Genomic DNA, 17816 nt, shown 5'->3' on the forward strand with positions numbered 1-17816 from the left:
TATCTCCTAAGAGCAGGTAGAAACTCATTTCCAAAGGGGGGGTTTAGTGTTACTGTAGTGTTAACTTCAGATACTGAAAAAGTGCTTCCTGTGCACTGAGTCAGTTTTAAACTTTAAATTCTTCTTCTTCTAAAAAAGAGTTCCCAAACGTGTTGTTTCCTGACCCTGTAAAACCTCTGACAGGAAAACGCTTCAAGATGCTGCTTTCCTTTTATCTCCGCTAACTGCCAAATATTTATCTGCGGCTCAGTTTATTGTCATGCAGGTAGTCTGGCGGAAAATTGCTCTGACATTTACACTTGACATGTAGTATTAAACAACAGTCAAGGCGTGAAGCTAAGAGAACAGACCTGCCCATTACCGAGCGTTCAGGATGACAGAATGAGGACGTCACCTTGAGACGACGTTCAGCAGTCGGACGCCACAGTAACAGAGGATGAGGGTGTTGTTTATAAACATCTGGATCTTCCTCATCAGTAAACCTGATGCTGAGACTTCATCTTTCTACACGTTGGTATTTACTGCTTTAATGATGGAGGTGAACCCAGCCTGAAACACCCGACTCATGACTGCGCCTGGTGCTTTGTGATTCTGCTCTGACCTCTGAAAAATCAAGGGAAAAATAAAGAATAAGAGCAAAAGAAAGTAAATACATAAATAAATAAAGCTCTGGCCTGGCGCTGCTGTCCAGGATCTGGCGCCTCTTTGGCCCCCAGGGCCCAACCGGAGAGGCCACAGATTTTTGGTGGTTTGTGGTTTGTGTTTGTTTTCTTTCCCCCTCCTGTTATTTTTCTACTGCTGTCCATTTTAAACACACACACACACACACACACACACACACAAGATTCTGATCCAGTCCTTCACTATGTGTTTTGTTGTATTTGTTGCAGCGTGTCGTGTGTTTTCATGTTCCTCTCCTGTATTACAGAGACTTCTGGTCAAACGACTGAAAGCTTAAAGCTCATTGATCTGTTGTTATATGTGATTATGACTCAGGCTATAATTAAATAAAAACACTTGTATGGTCATATAACCAAACATGCAGATATAATAATATAACTGCACATTTTTCAACATTAATGATTCTAACATTTTTTCCCACATAGTCAAACATTACAAAAGTTTTTTTTCCTGTAATTGAGTCAAAGTGAAAAATCTTGATGTGGAGTAAAATTATTTCAGCTTTTCAAGTTCTTTCTAAACCTGGTTTTCTTCTGTTGCAGCTTCCTGTTTTCATTTGTGTGGGAAACGTGAAATGTGTTTCTTTAATTAACCACTGTAGCGTTTCAGCTTGTTATAACTCTGATGTCATGAAACATGAAGTGAAGGAAACGCCTGGTCTGTATATTTTGGTTTTATTAACAGATGCTCAGTCTAGTCCTGCGGTCCTCAGGTGTTACTCTGCCCTCCGGTGGCAGCGTTCAGGTGCTGCAGTGAAGTAGGTGGAGCTGCAGATATAGATGAGTGACTCTTCTCTGTTGTGTTGGCAGGAGCATCATTCTGGTTCTGGTTCTGGTTCTGGTTTCCTGTGTGGGCGGAGCCGAGGGACGCCTTCATACTCTGGATGACCATGTCAATGTTTGAATCCTCCGCCTTCTCAGCATCACTGCTTTCCTTCTCCGTTGGCTTCTTAGAGGCGTCTGGTGAAGAGAGGTGGGAAAAGAAGGAGAGTGAAGTATCTGTGACGTCACCGTCAGTCAGTTCAATGATCAAATAACCTGCAGAACTAATGATATTCCCATCAGCCTCAGCGCTAATTTGCTAACACACTAAACTGTGATGGTGAACATGGTAAACAACCTGCTAAAACATCAGCATGTTTACACGGTCAGTGAGCTGATATTAGGCACAGCGGTGCTTTGAGCTGAATGCTAAGTCCAGACTCACAGAGCTGCTAGCGGCTAATGCTACTAGCTGCTGATGTATCCTGGAGCCTGCAGCAGATGCCGGCTACACACCCCCAGATTTAGAGTCTGCCAGTCAGGAGGCAGATGTTCGAGTGCACAGTGCATCAAATATCATCCAACAGCACAAAGGAAATGAAGCTGGATCAAACAGTAAATGGTGGTAGAACAGCTCAGAGAACAAAACATGACTTTTACATCTTTGGAAATTTAATTAACAGCATCATATTTGGATTATATGCATTAGCATTTGTACTATATAATTTCCTGTTCATGTAAAACAGTTATGTACAAATCTTCTTAGCTTTTGCAGGTATAAAAAGACGTACATATTACATACTGTAAAACAATCAGTATGTACTATGATACACTGCTTCAGTGTTTGTCTCCAATATTAACCCAATACATTATTAAGCTCCAGCAGTAACTACAACTGTGAACGTACCACAGTTGTAGAGGTGACGAACTCTCTCAACGTCCCTGTTTGTCATTTTGACCCTCTGACCCATCTGCTTCACGTCGGTGTTCGGTACGATGGTGGGCAGACCGTTAGAGGAAAAGAAACCGCTGACACAGAAATGAAAAAAAAAAATAAATGACTGCGACAGAGGAAAAAATTGAAAAAGTCTTCATGTGCTTTTTATTTTGCACACTTTACCTTCCATAGTGCATGATAGAACTGATGTCATAAGGAAGGTCAAAGGTTTTGCCTTCTTGCTTTTTGAAGTTTTTCTCCATCCCTGAAACACATCTGTTTTCACTCAGACACAAACGGGACAAACATTCGTCCATGAAACACTGGAGCATTACCTGCCATGATGTTATGAGGAAGGACGGTGATGTACTGCTCGCGGTCTGTCCTCGTGTGCTCGTGGTGGAAGCCCAGAGCGTGAAGAACCTCGTGGGCAATGTTACCCACCATGCACGGGGGCCCGACGAAAACGGGCTGCTCACCGCCGACGAAGCCGACATATGAAGCACAACTGGAAGATGACAACGAAGAAGAAACATCATCAGCAGCTACTTTGATTTCATTTTTAAAGCCAAATATTCTTGTTCTGGTGTTTCAGTGGATTCGTCTTTGTCTTGTGTGATGAACTGAATATTTTGGGACTACAGGTCGGACAGACCAAGACACCTGGAGACATCACCCGGGGTTTTAGGAAACTGTGGTGGACATTTTACTATTTTACCTAATAGGTCGATCTAAAGCTGGAAGTTTGGCTGCAGAAGTTGGGACACAATGAAGTAAAAATAGAAAACACTGGTCTCCTGTGTGACTTCCTGCTTTGGTGCTGTAATAATGACTACAGCCACTAGAGGTCACCCAACAACAAAACACAACTATAGATGACAGACAACCTATAGGGTCGTTTTTCACATGTCAGCCTCATTACATCACTAACTTCAGAGACGTTTTAGAAAGACAGTCTTCAGAGACACTGTCTGATTCCTACACACCCTCTGCTGGCTTTGAAGAGCAGGTAGTTTGTCTCGGTGATTCGCTTGTGGAAGGACACACAGGTGTGCTCAGACACCATCGCCATAGCAGCGAGGATGTCGCTCGTCCGACCAGCTGGAAAACAGAAAATAGAAGCAAAACAAAGACTCCTGTGATCAGACACTGGGATCAGTGATCTGGTTTTATCTTCAAACTCTCGGACTCCTCACCCAACTCTGGACTGATGGCGTACGGGATCTCCTGTGTCGGCCATGTTGTTTCCACTGCGTTCCTGTCAGTCTGCAGGTAAATAAGATTTATCATGTTTTAGTAAGTCTCCAGACAACAGAGGAGGAGCGGGTTCAGGACCACAGATGGACTAATGCATATAACCTGCCTGCTGCTCCTCCACAATAAAAGCCTTCCAGCATTAAAGAACAACTGAGAATAAAAAACAAACTTCGAAATCATTTTCATTCACAGAATTTAAAATCATGTTCTTAGTTTAATGAATAACGAGAGTTTCACTCACTGACAGAATCATGTCGCCCTCAATCATGGCGTCATTGCTCATCAGTTCTGTTACAAACAGAAAAACAGTATTTATGTATTTTTTCCTTGTTTCTTCTCAGCTCCAGATTAAATTCACTGAGCTCAGGTTTTCTCTCTGCGACTGTTGGTCAGTTCAAGAATATGTGTGTGATCTGAAGTGGATTTAATACAGTCAGTTTTCCATGAAATGGCTCAATAAAACCCTCAAAAACTGGACTTGGTTTTTGTTCTGATGAGTTTTGAGTTTGATAACATGACGGATTCAACTCGTGTTTCCTTTGATTTCTCCAGTGCAGTGATGATGGTTTTGTGTGGATGACACAAAAACATTCATTCACTCATACATGTCTTCAGACTAGATTTCTGGCCTCACCCTCTAAAGTCTCGGGGTTAGACTCCATGTAATGCCAGGCTGCGATGAGCCAGTCCTCCTGCAGAGCTGCAACAACACACAGTCTTACATTATAGAAACACGAAAGCTCCTAAATGTCAACACTGTGATGGATCCACACTCAGATGACAACGGACTGTACCTGTGTTGGCGTCTTGTACAGGACTGGAGTTAACTGGAAAGCAACAGATGAGAGAAAAAACATGGTTTGCTTTTCCAGAGAGAAAATAAATCAAACAGTCCTACATGATCATTTCTTACCATCTTTAAGATTTTCAACAGATAAAAGTGCAGCGAGAAGCAGATGCAGCATGGCTGATCCTCTCAGCTCTGCTCCTTCGTTAGTCACGTTAAGTCAAATCACCTGTGAGCTGCTGCCTCATTTATCCCTGAGGAGCTGAAGTTGCAAGTAATTAAATACATTTATTACACAAAGCTCTGTACTTCAGGTCAGTTCTCAGGTACATGTACTTCACCTGAATATTCCACTCCACTACACTGATCTGGAAACTACTTTACAGACTAAACTTCCTCATACAAGACACATGATGAGTTTATAAAATGATGCATAATTATAGATAATTATGCATCATACTTTATAAATAGAAGTACATTTTGGAGGTACTTTTATTTATAAATATATACGTACTTAATATATAATGTACTTAAAATATCCAACAGTAACTAAATAGATTTACTCAAGAACTGCACTTAAATCAAATCTAAGTTAATGGGTACATTGGTATTGGTGTGTATGTAGCCTACCTGAATTTAATATTTATATATCAGATGTGAATGTGTCATATTGTATATATTTCATATTTTCTGCAAAGTAATTGTATTAGATAGATAGATAGATAGATAGATAGATAGATAGATAGATAGATAGATAGATCGAATGATTCACAGGCTCAAACTTTTGCACATACCACAATTTGCTGCTGATTTATGTTTTATTTTTTTCAGTTTTTCAGATTCATTAATAAAATTTAACGGTAACATTTGAAGAAAGTCTAATTGGAAGATCAGTTCAGCTTGTCACCATGCAGACGCTGCAGTAGGTGGCGCTGTGGTTTTCGTCCCGCGAATAAACACAGGGAAGAAGAGTGAACACTTCCGGTAACAATACAAACACATGGGCTGAAAACGTCTCAGGGTAAAGTTCTCCCAACTCACGTTCCTGTTCATTTTAAACTATTTATTGTGCTGTAGGAAGAAAAATGATTTATAAATACCAGCTGCCTTTTTCTGTTAGCTTAGCGTGCTAGTTGTTCGTTACGAACTAAGGTGACGTTACGAGGTTTAGCTAGCTGCTAGCTTACATGCTAATATTTTTATTTCATTTGTAAAGCAGAAAAACGTCAGTAAAGTTATTGTTAGTTATTATAATGTTTCCTAACGATGTGGTGGGAGCTTCACTACTGTGCTATAGTAATGACGTGAGCTCGTTTTGTAAAAGATAGATAAGTTTAATACAGTTGTTTTTAGAAGTTTGTCCAATTCTGGCTAAAGTACTTAATATATTGTGATGATATGACGTGTGTCTGTGTTGTGTTGTGTATATATAGAAGATGCACTAACAGTCAGCTGTTCCACCTGTTTCTTCTTCAGTGTGCAGTCATGACGAGGTGGGCGAGAGCCAATAATGTCCATAAACACAAACCAGCAGAGGCCACTCCATGGAGTCAACTCAGAGGAGGAGGAAGAGGAGGAGGAGGAGGAAGAGGAGGACGAGGTCAACAAGGACCTCAGAGGGACCACCTGAGAGGGACTCAGCCCGGTGGATCAGCTGTGAAAAAACCCAACCGTAAGAAGAAGGACTATGCGAGCGAGGACGTGAACGGGTTCCTGGAGTATCTGCAGCAGACCGGACAGCCGCTGCCCAGAGGGGGAGGGAGGGAGGAGGAGCGGGAGCTCAGGGAGGAGGTGGAAGTCGCCCTGAAGAAAGACAGGAGGAGAGAGGACAGAAGGGTCAAGAGACAGAACAACAAGAAGAACAACATGGTGAGTGATTTCAAAACAGATGTTCCAGACATCACATATGGATTATTTGCTAAACCTGCTCAGTGTTTGGTCATCAATGATATTGAGTGATTTAATCAATGAGTGGATCAACAGATAATTAATGTGCAACTATTTTGATAATCAATTAACTCCTTTTATCAAGTAACAATATCAGGCAATCATTCTCTGCTTCGACCGATCGGTGTCAGGCTGTTTCTTCTGTTTTACACATGAGAATCTGACAAAACAAGACATTTGAAGTTTGATGATGATGATGTTTTAAATTTCTTTATTTCAGGATGTGAATCAGTTTGATGGAATCAGGGTCTTTATGTGAAATATCTATAGAAAATAATATAATAAAGATGAAGGTTAGAGTGTAACAGCTGCTTATCATGTAGAGTTGTTATTTGAATATCCTGTCACACCATTTAAACAACATTCAGGTGGAAACTCTTTCACTGCATGTTGGCATTTCTTCACACACCTGTCGTCTACCTGCTGACACATGAGAGGACACTTAAACATACATTTATTTATTTATTGGGCCCTTTAGAAACAGTGAAGATCAGCTGATCACCTTTTTAAAGTTCACATATCAAACTTCTCTCTGACCGTGTCTGTCTCCTGTTTGCTGCTGAGCAGGTAGAGGACAGAGGCTGTTTACAGATGTTTCTCTGAAAACAGCTGGATGAGAGCGGAGAGAGTGAAGCAAACAGATAAACAACGAGCTGAGAGACGCCAAAACCCTCCGTAGAGCCGATTCTTTGTGGCGTCATTATTATGAGGAACCACTTTCACATAGAATTCGTTATAAATAAAAACATATTGATTAGCGCAGCAGTAAGTGCTCGGGACCACAGGTGTGGGTTTTCTGTCAGACTGCTCTCACTCTGTTTCTGTCCTTCCCTCCTCAGCTGTGTTTTAACTGCAGGAAGCCCGGCCACGGTCTGGCAGACTGTCCCGAGGCCGACCGAGACGAGGAGATGGGCCGAGGCATCTGCTACCGCTGCGGCTCCACCGAACACGAAATCCACAAGTGTAGAGCTAAAGTGGATCCTGCTCTGGGTGAGGAGGAGGAGGATGAAGGCCACAGACGTCCGTCATAGATTAACATGTGATCCTGCTTTTATAATGTGAACACGTTGTGTCTCTCAGGTGACTACCCGTACGCTAAGTGCTTCATCTGTGGTCAGACCGGACACCTGTCCCGCTCCTGCCCAGATAATCCTAAAGGACTTTACGCACAAGGTACAAACACAGATGTTCACCTCACTGCTTGTACAATAATTCATGTTACACTCCTTTAAATGATGTGTGTGTGTGTGTGTGTGTGTGTGTGTGTGTTCGCAGGAGGAAGCTGTCGTGTCTGTGGGTCAGTGGAACATTTTCAGAAGGACTGTCCGGAGCACCAGGCTGCAAGTGAGTCTCTAGTGTGTGTGTGTGTGTGTGTGTGTGTGTAGTAATAATGTGCACGCTCACAGGTCACAGTGTCTAATTTGAACAAATCAGTTTCCATTTCCACTCGTCATTTGAAATGACTTTAGAAACTTTGATTTAAGTCACATCTGTGCATCTGTGTCGGTCAGATCACAAACTCGGTCACAGCCCATCTTTGTTTTCTCGGTCCTCGAGTCCTCCGGTCCAGAAGGAGGCGGCGATGTCGCAGACTCAGAAACACCTGTTGTTTCCTGCTGTGATGTAAAACTGTGAAAAGGCCTGATCTCGTCTCTTTACAAAAGAATCAACAGAGCAAATGTTTTTGAACCAGTTCAGCTTCAGATGGGATTCAGCTTTTTTCGTTTTTTAACACACAACAGGTGAACAATTATCAGCTTTAACACCCCCCCCCCCCGCCCCCCCCGTGTCTCCGATGCAGCGAACTCTGTGACGGTCGGCTGGTTGTCCAACAACATGAGCGCGGACCACGAGGAAGTCCATGTTCCAGTGAAGAAAGCCAAACCCAAACAGACGAAGGTGGTGACGTTCTGATTGGCTGAGAAGGTCGACAGCTCCACACACACACACACACACACACACACACACACACACACACACACAGCTCAGACCAGCTTCAGCTCCTGGACTCCAGCACACGGACTAAGAACCATCCAGTGACGTGGTTCAGACACTTTCTGTTTGTCTTCGTTTATGATCCTAAAGCTTCTTTATAATAAACTTGTGCTTCTGTGTTTTTACAGCCTCATTTTATTTCATTATCAACGTGATCGTCACGTAGAAACATCAGACACAGCTTAACTCAAGGTCCACTCACCAGCTTTTTCCAGAGCTTTCAAATGCATCTTCCACTCTGTCTGGAGCAGATGAAAAAAAATGAATAATTTGTATATTTTAACTTTTGAAAAGTTATTTGTCTTTTTAAAAAAAAAACAGCTGCTGACAAAACAATTGAGTTTTTTAAAATTTCCATCTAACAGCAGAAAATTGTAAATTTCTCAGTATTTTATCAGACTGCAATATAAACGAGACAGCTTCCCATTAGAAAAGATGACACAAAATCAACTACTTTAGCACTTAGTTTCTTTATGTAGAACTTAATATTAATTCATTTAAAAAGTAAAAACTAATTCAGTTGCTCATGTAAAGTATTTTATAATAATAATGTATTAAACTTGCCGGCTCTGAATGAAGCTTTGTGGCTGGTGTGTATTCCCTTTATGTGAGGTGTTGTGTGTGGAGGTGTAATGTGAGGACTCGGCCACTCGGGGGCAGAACTGAGCTGCAGCAGTGAAGCTCGTCCTGATGTCACTGATGCTGAGGAGCAGACACACTCGAGCACAGACATCCTTTAACTGTGCAAAGTGATGGTTTCCATAATGTGTCCTGCATTAGGACCTGATCACAGTGGAAACAGCATCGTCTGCTCTCTAAAGGACGTGTCACAGCTGATCTCCTCCTCACAGACACCAGGGAATAAAGTGATGACACCGTCTGATGGTATTTTTCACAGCAGGGGGAGGACAGTCGAACCTCCGGCAGGACGGAGCGCTGTGCGACTGATCGATGAGGTTGTCGACACCCGGACTTGATCAGAAACACTGAGGCTGAAACTTAATGCGTCAGCAGCTAATGAGCGTGAGGCTGTGACACACACAGAGTCTCAGAGGAAACCTCGTAAACAACAGACAACCAGACCGGACTGTTTTCTGGACTCGGTTCAGCTGCTCACTCCAGATAAAGTTCTTCTGTTTTCCTGGACCAGGAGCAGAGATCCCTGTGTGTGTGTGTGTGTGTGTGTGTGTGTGTGTGTCCCTGGAGAGCAAGAAACAAGGTCTTACATCATTGATGATGCAAAAGGTTTCTGGGAAATCCTCAGTTCTTTGACCAGCGTTCAGTCCGTGGCGACAGAACTTGTACCTCAGTCCATGAGAAAACCCTGAGACTGCCAGACCCGGTGTGACCCGGGACGTGGACTTCTCCTGCGGCCACAGAACCGGAGTGATGATGCATCCTGAGGGGAACATGAATCTCTGAAACAAACCCATCCAATAGTTGTTGAGACGTTTCACTCAAAAGCAGAAATGTGAACCTCATGGCCAGAGGATGAAGTCTGTCGACTTCATCCTCTGGCGACCGTGAATGTCTGTGTGAAAATCCACGAACTGACGGAGCAGCTGATCTGAACTTTTCTTAAACACCGACTGAAATTAAATGAAACCAAAAAGGAGAAATGAATGTTTTATTTGGTCTTCTGGTGTCATGATGGCGCCCCCTGCTGTTGTATTGTTGTGTCCGTTCACACCTGGAAACCTTTTTTGTTTTTGCACATTTTCAATTTGCAAATAAAAAAACAAAGTGTGGGAATGTACGGTGGCCCTGAAGCTCAGAACACGTCACTGGCTTCATCTGTTTCTTTCATTCGTTGTCTTGGAAACCAAATGTGCCTCATTACCTTGAATCAGGGGTTTACTTGTTGATAAGTTGATAATCACATGTTGATTAGTTTTATATTATTGGTGTGTTGTTGTTTTATTTTGCTGCCGGTCAGTTAACGACTCTGTGGTTTGACTAGTTTGTTCTGGTTCTGTTCACCAGTTGGTTTTTCTCAGAAGGCTCCCGGTTGGGTAAAAGTGAAGCATAAAGTAAATAAACGTGGGGGAGGGAGGGGGGGGCGACTGGCCGGGGGGTGAGTGATTGTGGAATTAGGTCGCACCAGAAAGGGAGGACGCCCTAACTTAGGAGGGCGTCGTCGAAGAGCGGGTAACAGGGGGCTCCGCCCTCGCTGGGAGGTTACCTCAGAAAGACCCTCCCCACCCTCCCCCTGCGCCCGTGGTCTGGTTTTCCAACCATGAGCACGCAGTGTGCGTTTCTCATGGAGCGAAGTGAAGCTGCAGCCAGAAGAGCCGCTGCTCGCTGCCAGCTCAGCCTGATTACACAACTCACACACAAGTTTCATCCATAGGAGAGCTGTGTGTGTGTGTGTGTGTGTGTGTGTGTGTGTGTGTGTGTGTGTGTGTGTGTGCGCGCCTCATAACAAAAGCACAGAGGGCTCTTTCACATGTCTCCTGGTTCCAATTTAAGTGAAGCTCAGAGGGGTCTCTCCTCCTCCAACTATTGTCATCCTGTCATGGCCCAACATCCAGCCTCCGTCCTGCTCTGCCCCCCCTGAGCTGTTACTGCACATACATATACTGTATATATATACATATACATATACATATCTCCAGATGTGATGCATTCAATCATCTCCCACCACCATGGTGTTTATTTCTCCTACATGAACCAGCTCTTCAGCTCGGCCGTGGAGCTGCAGTCAGTCACTCGCTTTGGTCTGAAAAATCTCAACTATTTGATGGATTGTCATGAACTTTTCTACAGACGCTCATGTTCCCTGCAGGATGAATTCTGATGTCTTCATCCTCTGACTTTTCAATCAAGCAACAGCGCATTTCCTGCCGAAATATGTGATCCTGCAGAACATTCTCCACCTGTAGCGACTCCAGAGTCACTAAGCTGTTCTGTGGTTCTGTTTAGACTCACGAGGCCAAACTCGTAGATGTTTCTTTATCTTGTTACCTCAGATATTAATATATATAATATTATATTAATCCTGTTAAGGAGATAACGATGGCCCTTCTCAGCTTCCGTACTCGCGGCTCCTGGTTCAGGTCACAGACAGATCCTGGTCTGGATTCACTGAGAGCTTTAGGGTCTAAACCACAGACGGGACTCTGGATGTGAACCTGGTCTCTGCTGTCGTGGTCCAGACAAACATCTGAGAAAGATCGAAATCATTTCTGAATGGTGCTTTTTATCCTTCACAATAAAAGCTCAACTCTCAGTTTTGTGGCTCAATCGCTGGAAACTAAAAAGATCCTGGTTTCCACAATAAAGCTGATTTTAAAGCTGACAGACACAGGAAGTGTCTCCATGAGACGACTTAATGCTGTTGTTGCTTTAGCTGGACGCAGATTCATCTCATGCTAAGCTCCACACTGGAGATCCTGGCAGCTCATCGACGTCCCTTTAACAGTAAGTACCCGTAATCCCCACCATGTTCTGAGACCCTTGAAGACCCCGATTCAGGCCCCTGCCTCCAAAACTAGGCCAGTCCTAATGAAGCTGCATTTATGGACTGCGTTTTAACTGCCCTCCCTGTGAGAGGGGGGTAACAACTGAGAGGGAACGCTATCCTTTTTTGCTAATGTGGCAAAACTTCACAGCAGCATCCCAGGTTAATTGTGTTGACCTTAACTCACTAACCCCACCGCATGGCGCTGCGATGGGAGTCTCATCTGTCTCTGCTCACTGCAGGGTGGAGACACGGACTCTGAACCACCTCAGCGAGATCACAACCCGCTACCAAGAGACTTGAAACCAACAGTGAGACAGAAAACTGGTAAAAAAAAACCAACTAGTTTTTACCAGTTTTCAAAGTCGGGCCCCGGCTCGGGGCCACGGTAGAGATGTTCGGTGTAGCTGTGGGGTCTCCAGCCCTTTAACAAACACATGAGACCAGCGACGTTACAAACTGCCGGACTGAGAGACCACAGGGAGCTGCGGTAAGTCGGTCAGGACTTGTCCTCAGGCAGGAAGTGCTTGTTACCTGAAGACTGAGCTGGAAGTCATTACTGCAGGATCCCGCCTGAAGAGCCCGACTCGCTCGTGCACACGCTCGTGCACTTGTGTCTGCTCATGGGGCTATTAAGGCGCAGGCGACGCTGAGGACGGGCGGAAGGAAGGATCCCTGAGCTGCAGAGGAGGGAGAGATGAAAGTGAAGATTTAGCGTTAATGACGGGGGAGACGAGAAGCTGAAGGCCCCCGTGTGGATCGTCAGGAGTCTATTGCAGCTAATGGGACCGAGCTGTGTGCTCGGGCCCTCTGGTGACGCCGGGGGCCGCTGGGAAACGTGTTTCTGTTTATCTGATCCGTCCCAACGAGCTCTGAAGACTGAGTCACACTCACTTTCTCATCATGAAACACTGGAGCAACTTTCCGTTTGTTTCATTATGAATATTGGGCAATTCCATAAAAACAGAAGAAAGACAGAGAAAGAAACAGGAAAAGTTCATTTCTGAGACTCGATTTCACAACTTCTCTACACAAACGACTGATTCAGGCAACACGTCTGCCTTTACTCAGCCAGAGAGCAACACTAATCAAACAGTTCATAAGTCAAAACCCAAAGTACATCCACACGTCCGAGATCAAAGTACCACCATTAAATCCAGAGTAGAGTTCAGGGTTTGATCCGTCATGTTGAGTCGAGCTTTTACAGAGCACAAACTCAAAACCACACTTTACTAAACTGTGCGAAGGAATTTATTTAACACTAACCCATCAGCTCAGGAAGCAGGAACAGTCTGACCATCAGACAGTTTCAGAGCTGCACAAAGAAATAATAATGGACATTTAATGTGTGTGTGAATAATGTAGAAGAGGTCGCGTGAAGTGATGAACCAATCAGAGCAGGTTTACCTCGGCTCTCAGGAGGGTTTCAGAGGAACACTGTCTGACCAGCCGTTGAAGGCAGTGGAGCGTTTAGCAGCTAAACACCGAGCTTAAAGAAAGAGCGGGAACACTGGGCCGAGGTTCATCAGCCGACACAGACACGTGGATCATGTCGGTGACTGATGGACGTGGAGATTCGCAGCTATTTGAAAACCTGATGTGATAATAACTGAATGTCCCCGAGTGGCCGACGCTCTAAAACAACCTTCTGATGAAAGTGGAAGTAAAATGAAAAACCCAAACTTGAAAACATCATCGTTTACAGACGTATCACCTGTTTCCACTTTGTGCAGCACAATTTTTCCGAGCTCTCTCAGGTGTGTTCACTTCTGCTTTTACCTGCAGAACATATGAGTTGAGATAATCTGCGTCTGAACTGTGGGTCTGTTTACGGCGTCGACATCAGCTCAGCTCCTCTGCTGAGAGCAGTGGGATGTTGTTATTGAGAGAGAAGCTGGAGATGAAAGAAACTGGAAGGAAGCTGATGCAGTTTAAAGCTCGATTGGAACCAAGTAAAATTATGGATCGGTTTCTTGCTCATGTTGCAATTGCACCCTGGGTGATGAGTCCAACATGTGGTTTTACAGCTGCCCACAGTTTGGTTTCTTCTTTATTTTGTTGGGACGAGATCAGGCAGAACATTTGTGAGAGTTTGGGCACTGAAGTCGCCCACGTCTCTGTCCAGATCCAGATTTTCTCTGCCGGTTCTCATCGACACCCACAACGAGCAGAGGCCACCGGTGCCAATCTAAACACATGACCCAGACCCCGGTCTGTTGACCTCTTCTATCTCCAGTCCCTCAGAGATGTGATCAGGATCGGCCGACCCTGAACCCCGTGAATAACCTCTTTATTCTGTGGAGCTGACTGTGCGTTCGGTCAGAAAGACATCAGTTATCACTGTGAGGGGGAAACTCATTCAGCAGCTCAGCTCCACTTCAGCCAATGTCAAAATATTATATTTCTAGGAATAAAGAAGCTGCCAGAGAGAGTTTGAGCTCAGATCCAGAAACGTCCTCGCGCTGAAAGGAGCATTGTTAAACAGAAATGTTGCATATTACAGTTGGACGGACACGTGGTGTAAAATTAAAGCTCCTGCAGTCCGTGAAGTTTGATCAGGTCTCACACAGACACAGTGGAGGGAACATGTTGGACAGTAACAACACCAACAACACACACTGATGAAAACAATAAGAAAAAAAAACAAGATGTGTGTTTACACAGACGTCTGGAAGCTGCTTTAACTGCTGGAGGCCTGAGGGCAGGACGGAGGAGCTGCCGTCCACAACTGAATCTCAGCAGCTTGTAATGAAACACAGATACTGCAGATCCACTGATTCACTGAGAAACAATGAATCAAAGAAGATCAATACTGTGTAAGAAGAGCAAAACACGCAGTTTAGATGTGAAGAAAATTGTTTGCAGCAACTGATTTTCCCTTCAGTTCGGGGGCAACAAGCTGGGAACCTTTAGGAAGTTGTTGTAGTAAACATGTTGCCTCCTGCCAGCAGCTACAGATCGACATGACGTGTCATGTGTTGGTGTCACCTGATGAATCTCAGTCCACTGTTCCCTCTCTTTGAGCTCCGTGTTTGGTCTCCACCGGCTCCTGACCGACGGACGCAGGACGGTTCCTCCGTCCTCGGGGTTCGCCTCGTCCCTACGGTCCCAGCCTCGGTGTGGGACGCCTCAGCGCCTCTCTGCAGGTGAGTCCAACGACAGACACAAACATTATTAAACTTTCAAGACAATAATTTAGATGTTCGAAGGTTTTGTTTGACACTGCATGTGAAAAGTGGCTCATCATTTGTTGACAGTTTCAAATTCTACTCATATAATTCATTAATTAACTTATTAATCAATACATTTTTGATAATAAAGGAGTAGATTACTGCATGAAGAATGGTTTAGTTATCTGAGCCTTGTATCAGCAAAGTGGGACAGAGTCTCTGATGGACATCCTGTGAGACAGAAAGATATTAAAAAGGACTTGATGAGAAATGAAACAGATAAACAGGAAAGAATTAGAGCTGGGGTCAAATACAACACGAGCAAACACAACAAGAAAGAACGAGTTCATGACTGAGTCTTTCTGTTGTTTGAGCTGGTGAGCTGAAGAAACCAGTCGTTCCACTGGTCTCCACGTCTTCAGGGCAGGAAACGCAGCCAAGTCTCACAGAGTCCCAGCAGAGGAGCGGAGGACGCAGGTCGGGCAGTCGGAGGCGTCCTGGAAACTCTGCGGGATCTTTAATGCCCGAACCACCAGTCCATTAATGGATCATTATTGGTTAAACACCTGTAGGAGCTGCTCAGGTTATTCTCTGGACTTTAATCACTCACACACACACACATTGTAGAAATCAGCCTCTTAAGGCAATGATTGTTGGACAGAGAGTCTGTTTGCAGAAGTCGGATCATGCTCTCTCAGTAATCCCCTCATTTCCCTCTCCACATGTGGTGCTCAGGGAAACCAAAACAACACGGAGGGAAGATTATTACTATTAACTTTAACTTGCTTCCTGTCATCAGATGCTGCAGCTCCTCTGTCTCGTTCCTCTGTTGTCCTCAGTGTGTCCAGCTTTGTCTATAACAGGAAGTAACATCTGGAATATAAAGGACAGTTCACCTGATCAGAATTGTCTTAAAATGTTTTACCTCTCTCAAACTTGGTGGTTGTAAAAGTTATTCATGTATGTTTTCTGCTGCTGCAGTGAACACGCCTGTAGTTCATGAACACTGAAACTGTCTAAACTTGTTTAAGTCATTAACAGGAAATAATTAAATCCTTTTTGGCAAAGAATTCGGTGATAAATAAAATAAATTCTATTACATCATGACATCATCTCTCCCCGACGTGACAGCGCTGCGTTTACCAATGAAATGTATTGATACTGATATTGATATTGGCTGCATGTAAAACATTTATTTATCTATTTATTTTTATTGACAATCTTCATAATAAAATCAAAAAGTCACATTCAAGATAAGTGCAGATCACAATAGAAACAGCTGAGCAAGCGGAAACAGAAACAACAACATCATTGGTCAGAAAAAAAAAACTAAAGAAAAATAATAAACTTAACAATAAACGTAATGTAAGACAAAATATAAAATGAAATTACAAATAACGGGATAAACAAGAGACCAGTCAGGTGTTAAAGTGCATAGATACTCATATACATATAGGGCTTTTTAATTTGAACATATTTCACATATTTTTCATATAATATCTCGTTTAAATAGATAAAAAACGACATTAAAATTATTATTCCCGAACTGCATTTAATTAATTAATTAATTAATTAATTTTGTTTTCCATTCGGAGACAAACTTATATATCTTGGTGGCTGCGTGTGAAGCACATCCACAACATAAAGGGATCAGCCGTGTGGCTGCGTCGCCTGTTGATGACGTAAGACGCGCCGTTCCCGGTACAGCTGTGAGCCGTTAAAGATAAACAGGTGAGCTTCTTCTCTTCAGCGGGACGAACCGTGGCACCGACTGAATCTCCGGGTAAGACCGAAACTTAACGGGCTGGTTCTGGGGTCCGGATCGGTCCGGATCGGGGAGTGTGTGCGTCAGATCACGTGCTGTAGCGTCAGTCTGTGTGTTTACAAACAGGTCGGTCATGAGGGACCGGCGTCTTCATTCAGTTGCACCGTGTGGACAGAAGAATATAAACAGTGGTGTCATATTTGACCAGAGTAACAATTATGCAAAATGATATTAATAATTAGACCATAAATAAAGTTTATTAAGTACAATATAAAGAGCTGAGCCGTCTTTGAGCTACACTGGGTCACATGACATATCGGCCCACTGAAGAAGAAGGTACATTATTTATAGTGTGTTTTACTACTTTGTCTATTAATTAATAATATTAATTCATAAATATTAGAGCTGCACAATTAATCAAAATTTAATCAAAATCGCAATAATCTCTTTTTTTGTCAGTGAAAATAAAATACAAAAACGTCGATTCAACTGGAATCATGATATGATATGGTTCAGTCTGTGCTAAAGGTTGTGTCCACAGCTCTTTATACTGTAAGATGTTCAATATAAAAGGTGTTATGTGTTATTCCCTGAGGTCTGTGTGTGTGTGTGTGTGTGTGTGTGTGTGTGTGTGTGTGTGTATGTGTGTGTGTGTGTGTGTGTGTGTGTGTCTGTGTCTGTGTGTGTGTGTCTGTGTGTGTGTGTTACTGGACCAGAGGAGGGATATTTTCCCTCCCTGCTGTCGTCTCAGGCTCAGCTGATCGCTCCTGTGTGGAAAGAAAGTCGCACCAAACCTCATTAAACATCTGGAAGTTGAGTCGTTTGGATTCATTCAAACACAGTTTCCACAATCAGCTGGAGATTCTTCTCTGAGCCGAGGACAGAAAATCTGAGATCATGAAATCTGATTCACATTTTCAAAGCTTGTTAGTCACTTCATCTATTTGTGGACGGACAGAAGACAGATTCACTTCAGGCTCCAGTTAAAAATCATTTTATTATTCCTTGGCGCCGGCGACATTTTGTTTTCGGGTTGTCCGTACGTCCGTCTCATTC

At 43.6% G+C, this 17816-nt stretch overlaps 3 protein-coding genes across 7 annotated transcripts in view; 2 read left to right on the forward strand and 1 right to left on the reverse strand.

The window, feature by feature from the left end:
- Positions 1-2314: 2314 nt before the first annotated feature.
- On the reverse strand, positions 2315-4671 carry LOC111224292 (astacin-like metalloprotease toxin 5). The gene is made up of 9 exons (XM_022748726.1): positions 4653-4671; positions 4431-4463; positions 4271-4336; positions 3878-3924; positions 3576-3645; positions 3366-3480; positions 2715-2887; positions 2563-2644; positions 2315-2471 (listed from the first exon to the last, which is right to left on the reverse strand). Exons 1-9 carry the CDS (start codon positions 4669-4671, stop codon positions 2315-2317), a joined length of 762 nt encoding a protein of 253 aa, XP_022604447.1.
- Positions 4672-5381: 710 nt separating this feature from the next.
- On the forward strand, positions 5382-9746 carry zcchc9 (zinc finger CCHC-type containing 9). Its single transcript, XM_022748710.1, has 6 exons — positions 5382-5444; positions 5900-6292; positions 7210-7360; positions 7451-7543; positions 7646-7714; positions 8172-9746. The coding sequence occupies exons 2-6, from the start codon at positions 5909-5911 to the stop codon at positions 8282-8284; spliced, it is 810 nt and encodes a 269-aa protein (XP_022604431.1). The 5' UTR covers positions 5382-5444; positions 5900-5908; the 3' UTR covers positions 8285-9746.
- A 6900-nt stretch (positions 9747-16646) lies between these two features.
- The window catches only part of LOC111224285 (DNA repair protein XRCC4-like), a 28787-nt gene continuing 27617 nt past the window's right edge, over positions 16647-17816 (forward strand). For 4 of the 5 annotated variants that reach the window (XM_022748713.1, XM_022748711.1, XM_022748718.1 and 1 more), the window contains exon 1: positions 16700-16778. The gene's annotated coding sequence lies outside the window, so the exon portion shown is untranslated. Of the gene's footprint in view, positions 16779-17816 lie in introns of all 5 variants that reach the window. The other variant, XM_022748712.1, reaches the window with a different exon arrangement.

This window comes from Seriola dumerili, unplaced genomic scaffold (assembly GCF_002260705.1).
Source record: "Seriola dumerili isolate Sdu_G_001 unplaced genomic scaffold, Sdu_1.0 BDQW01000128.1, whole genome shotgun sequence".
NCBI lineage: Eukaryota > Metazoa > Chordata > Actinopteri > Carangiformes > Carangidae > Seriola > Seriola dumerili.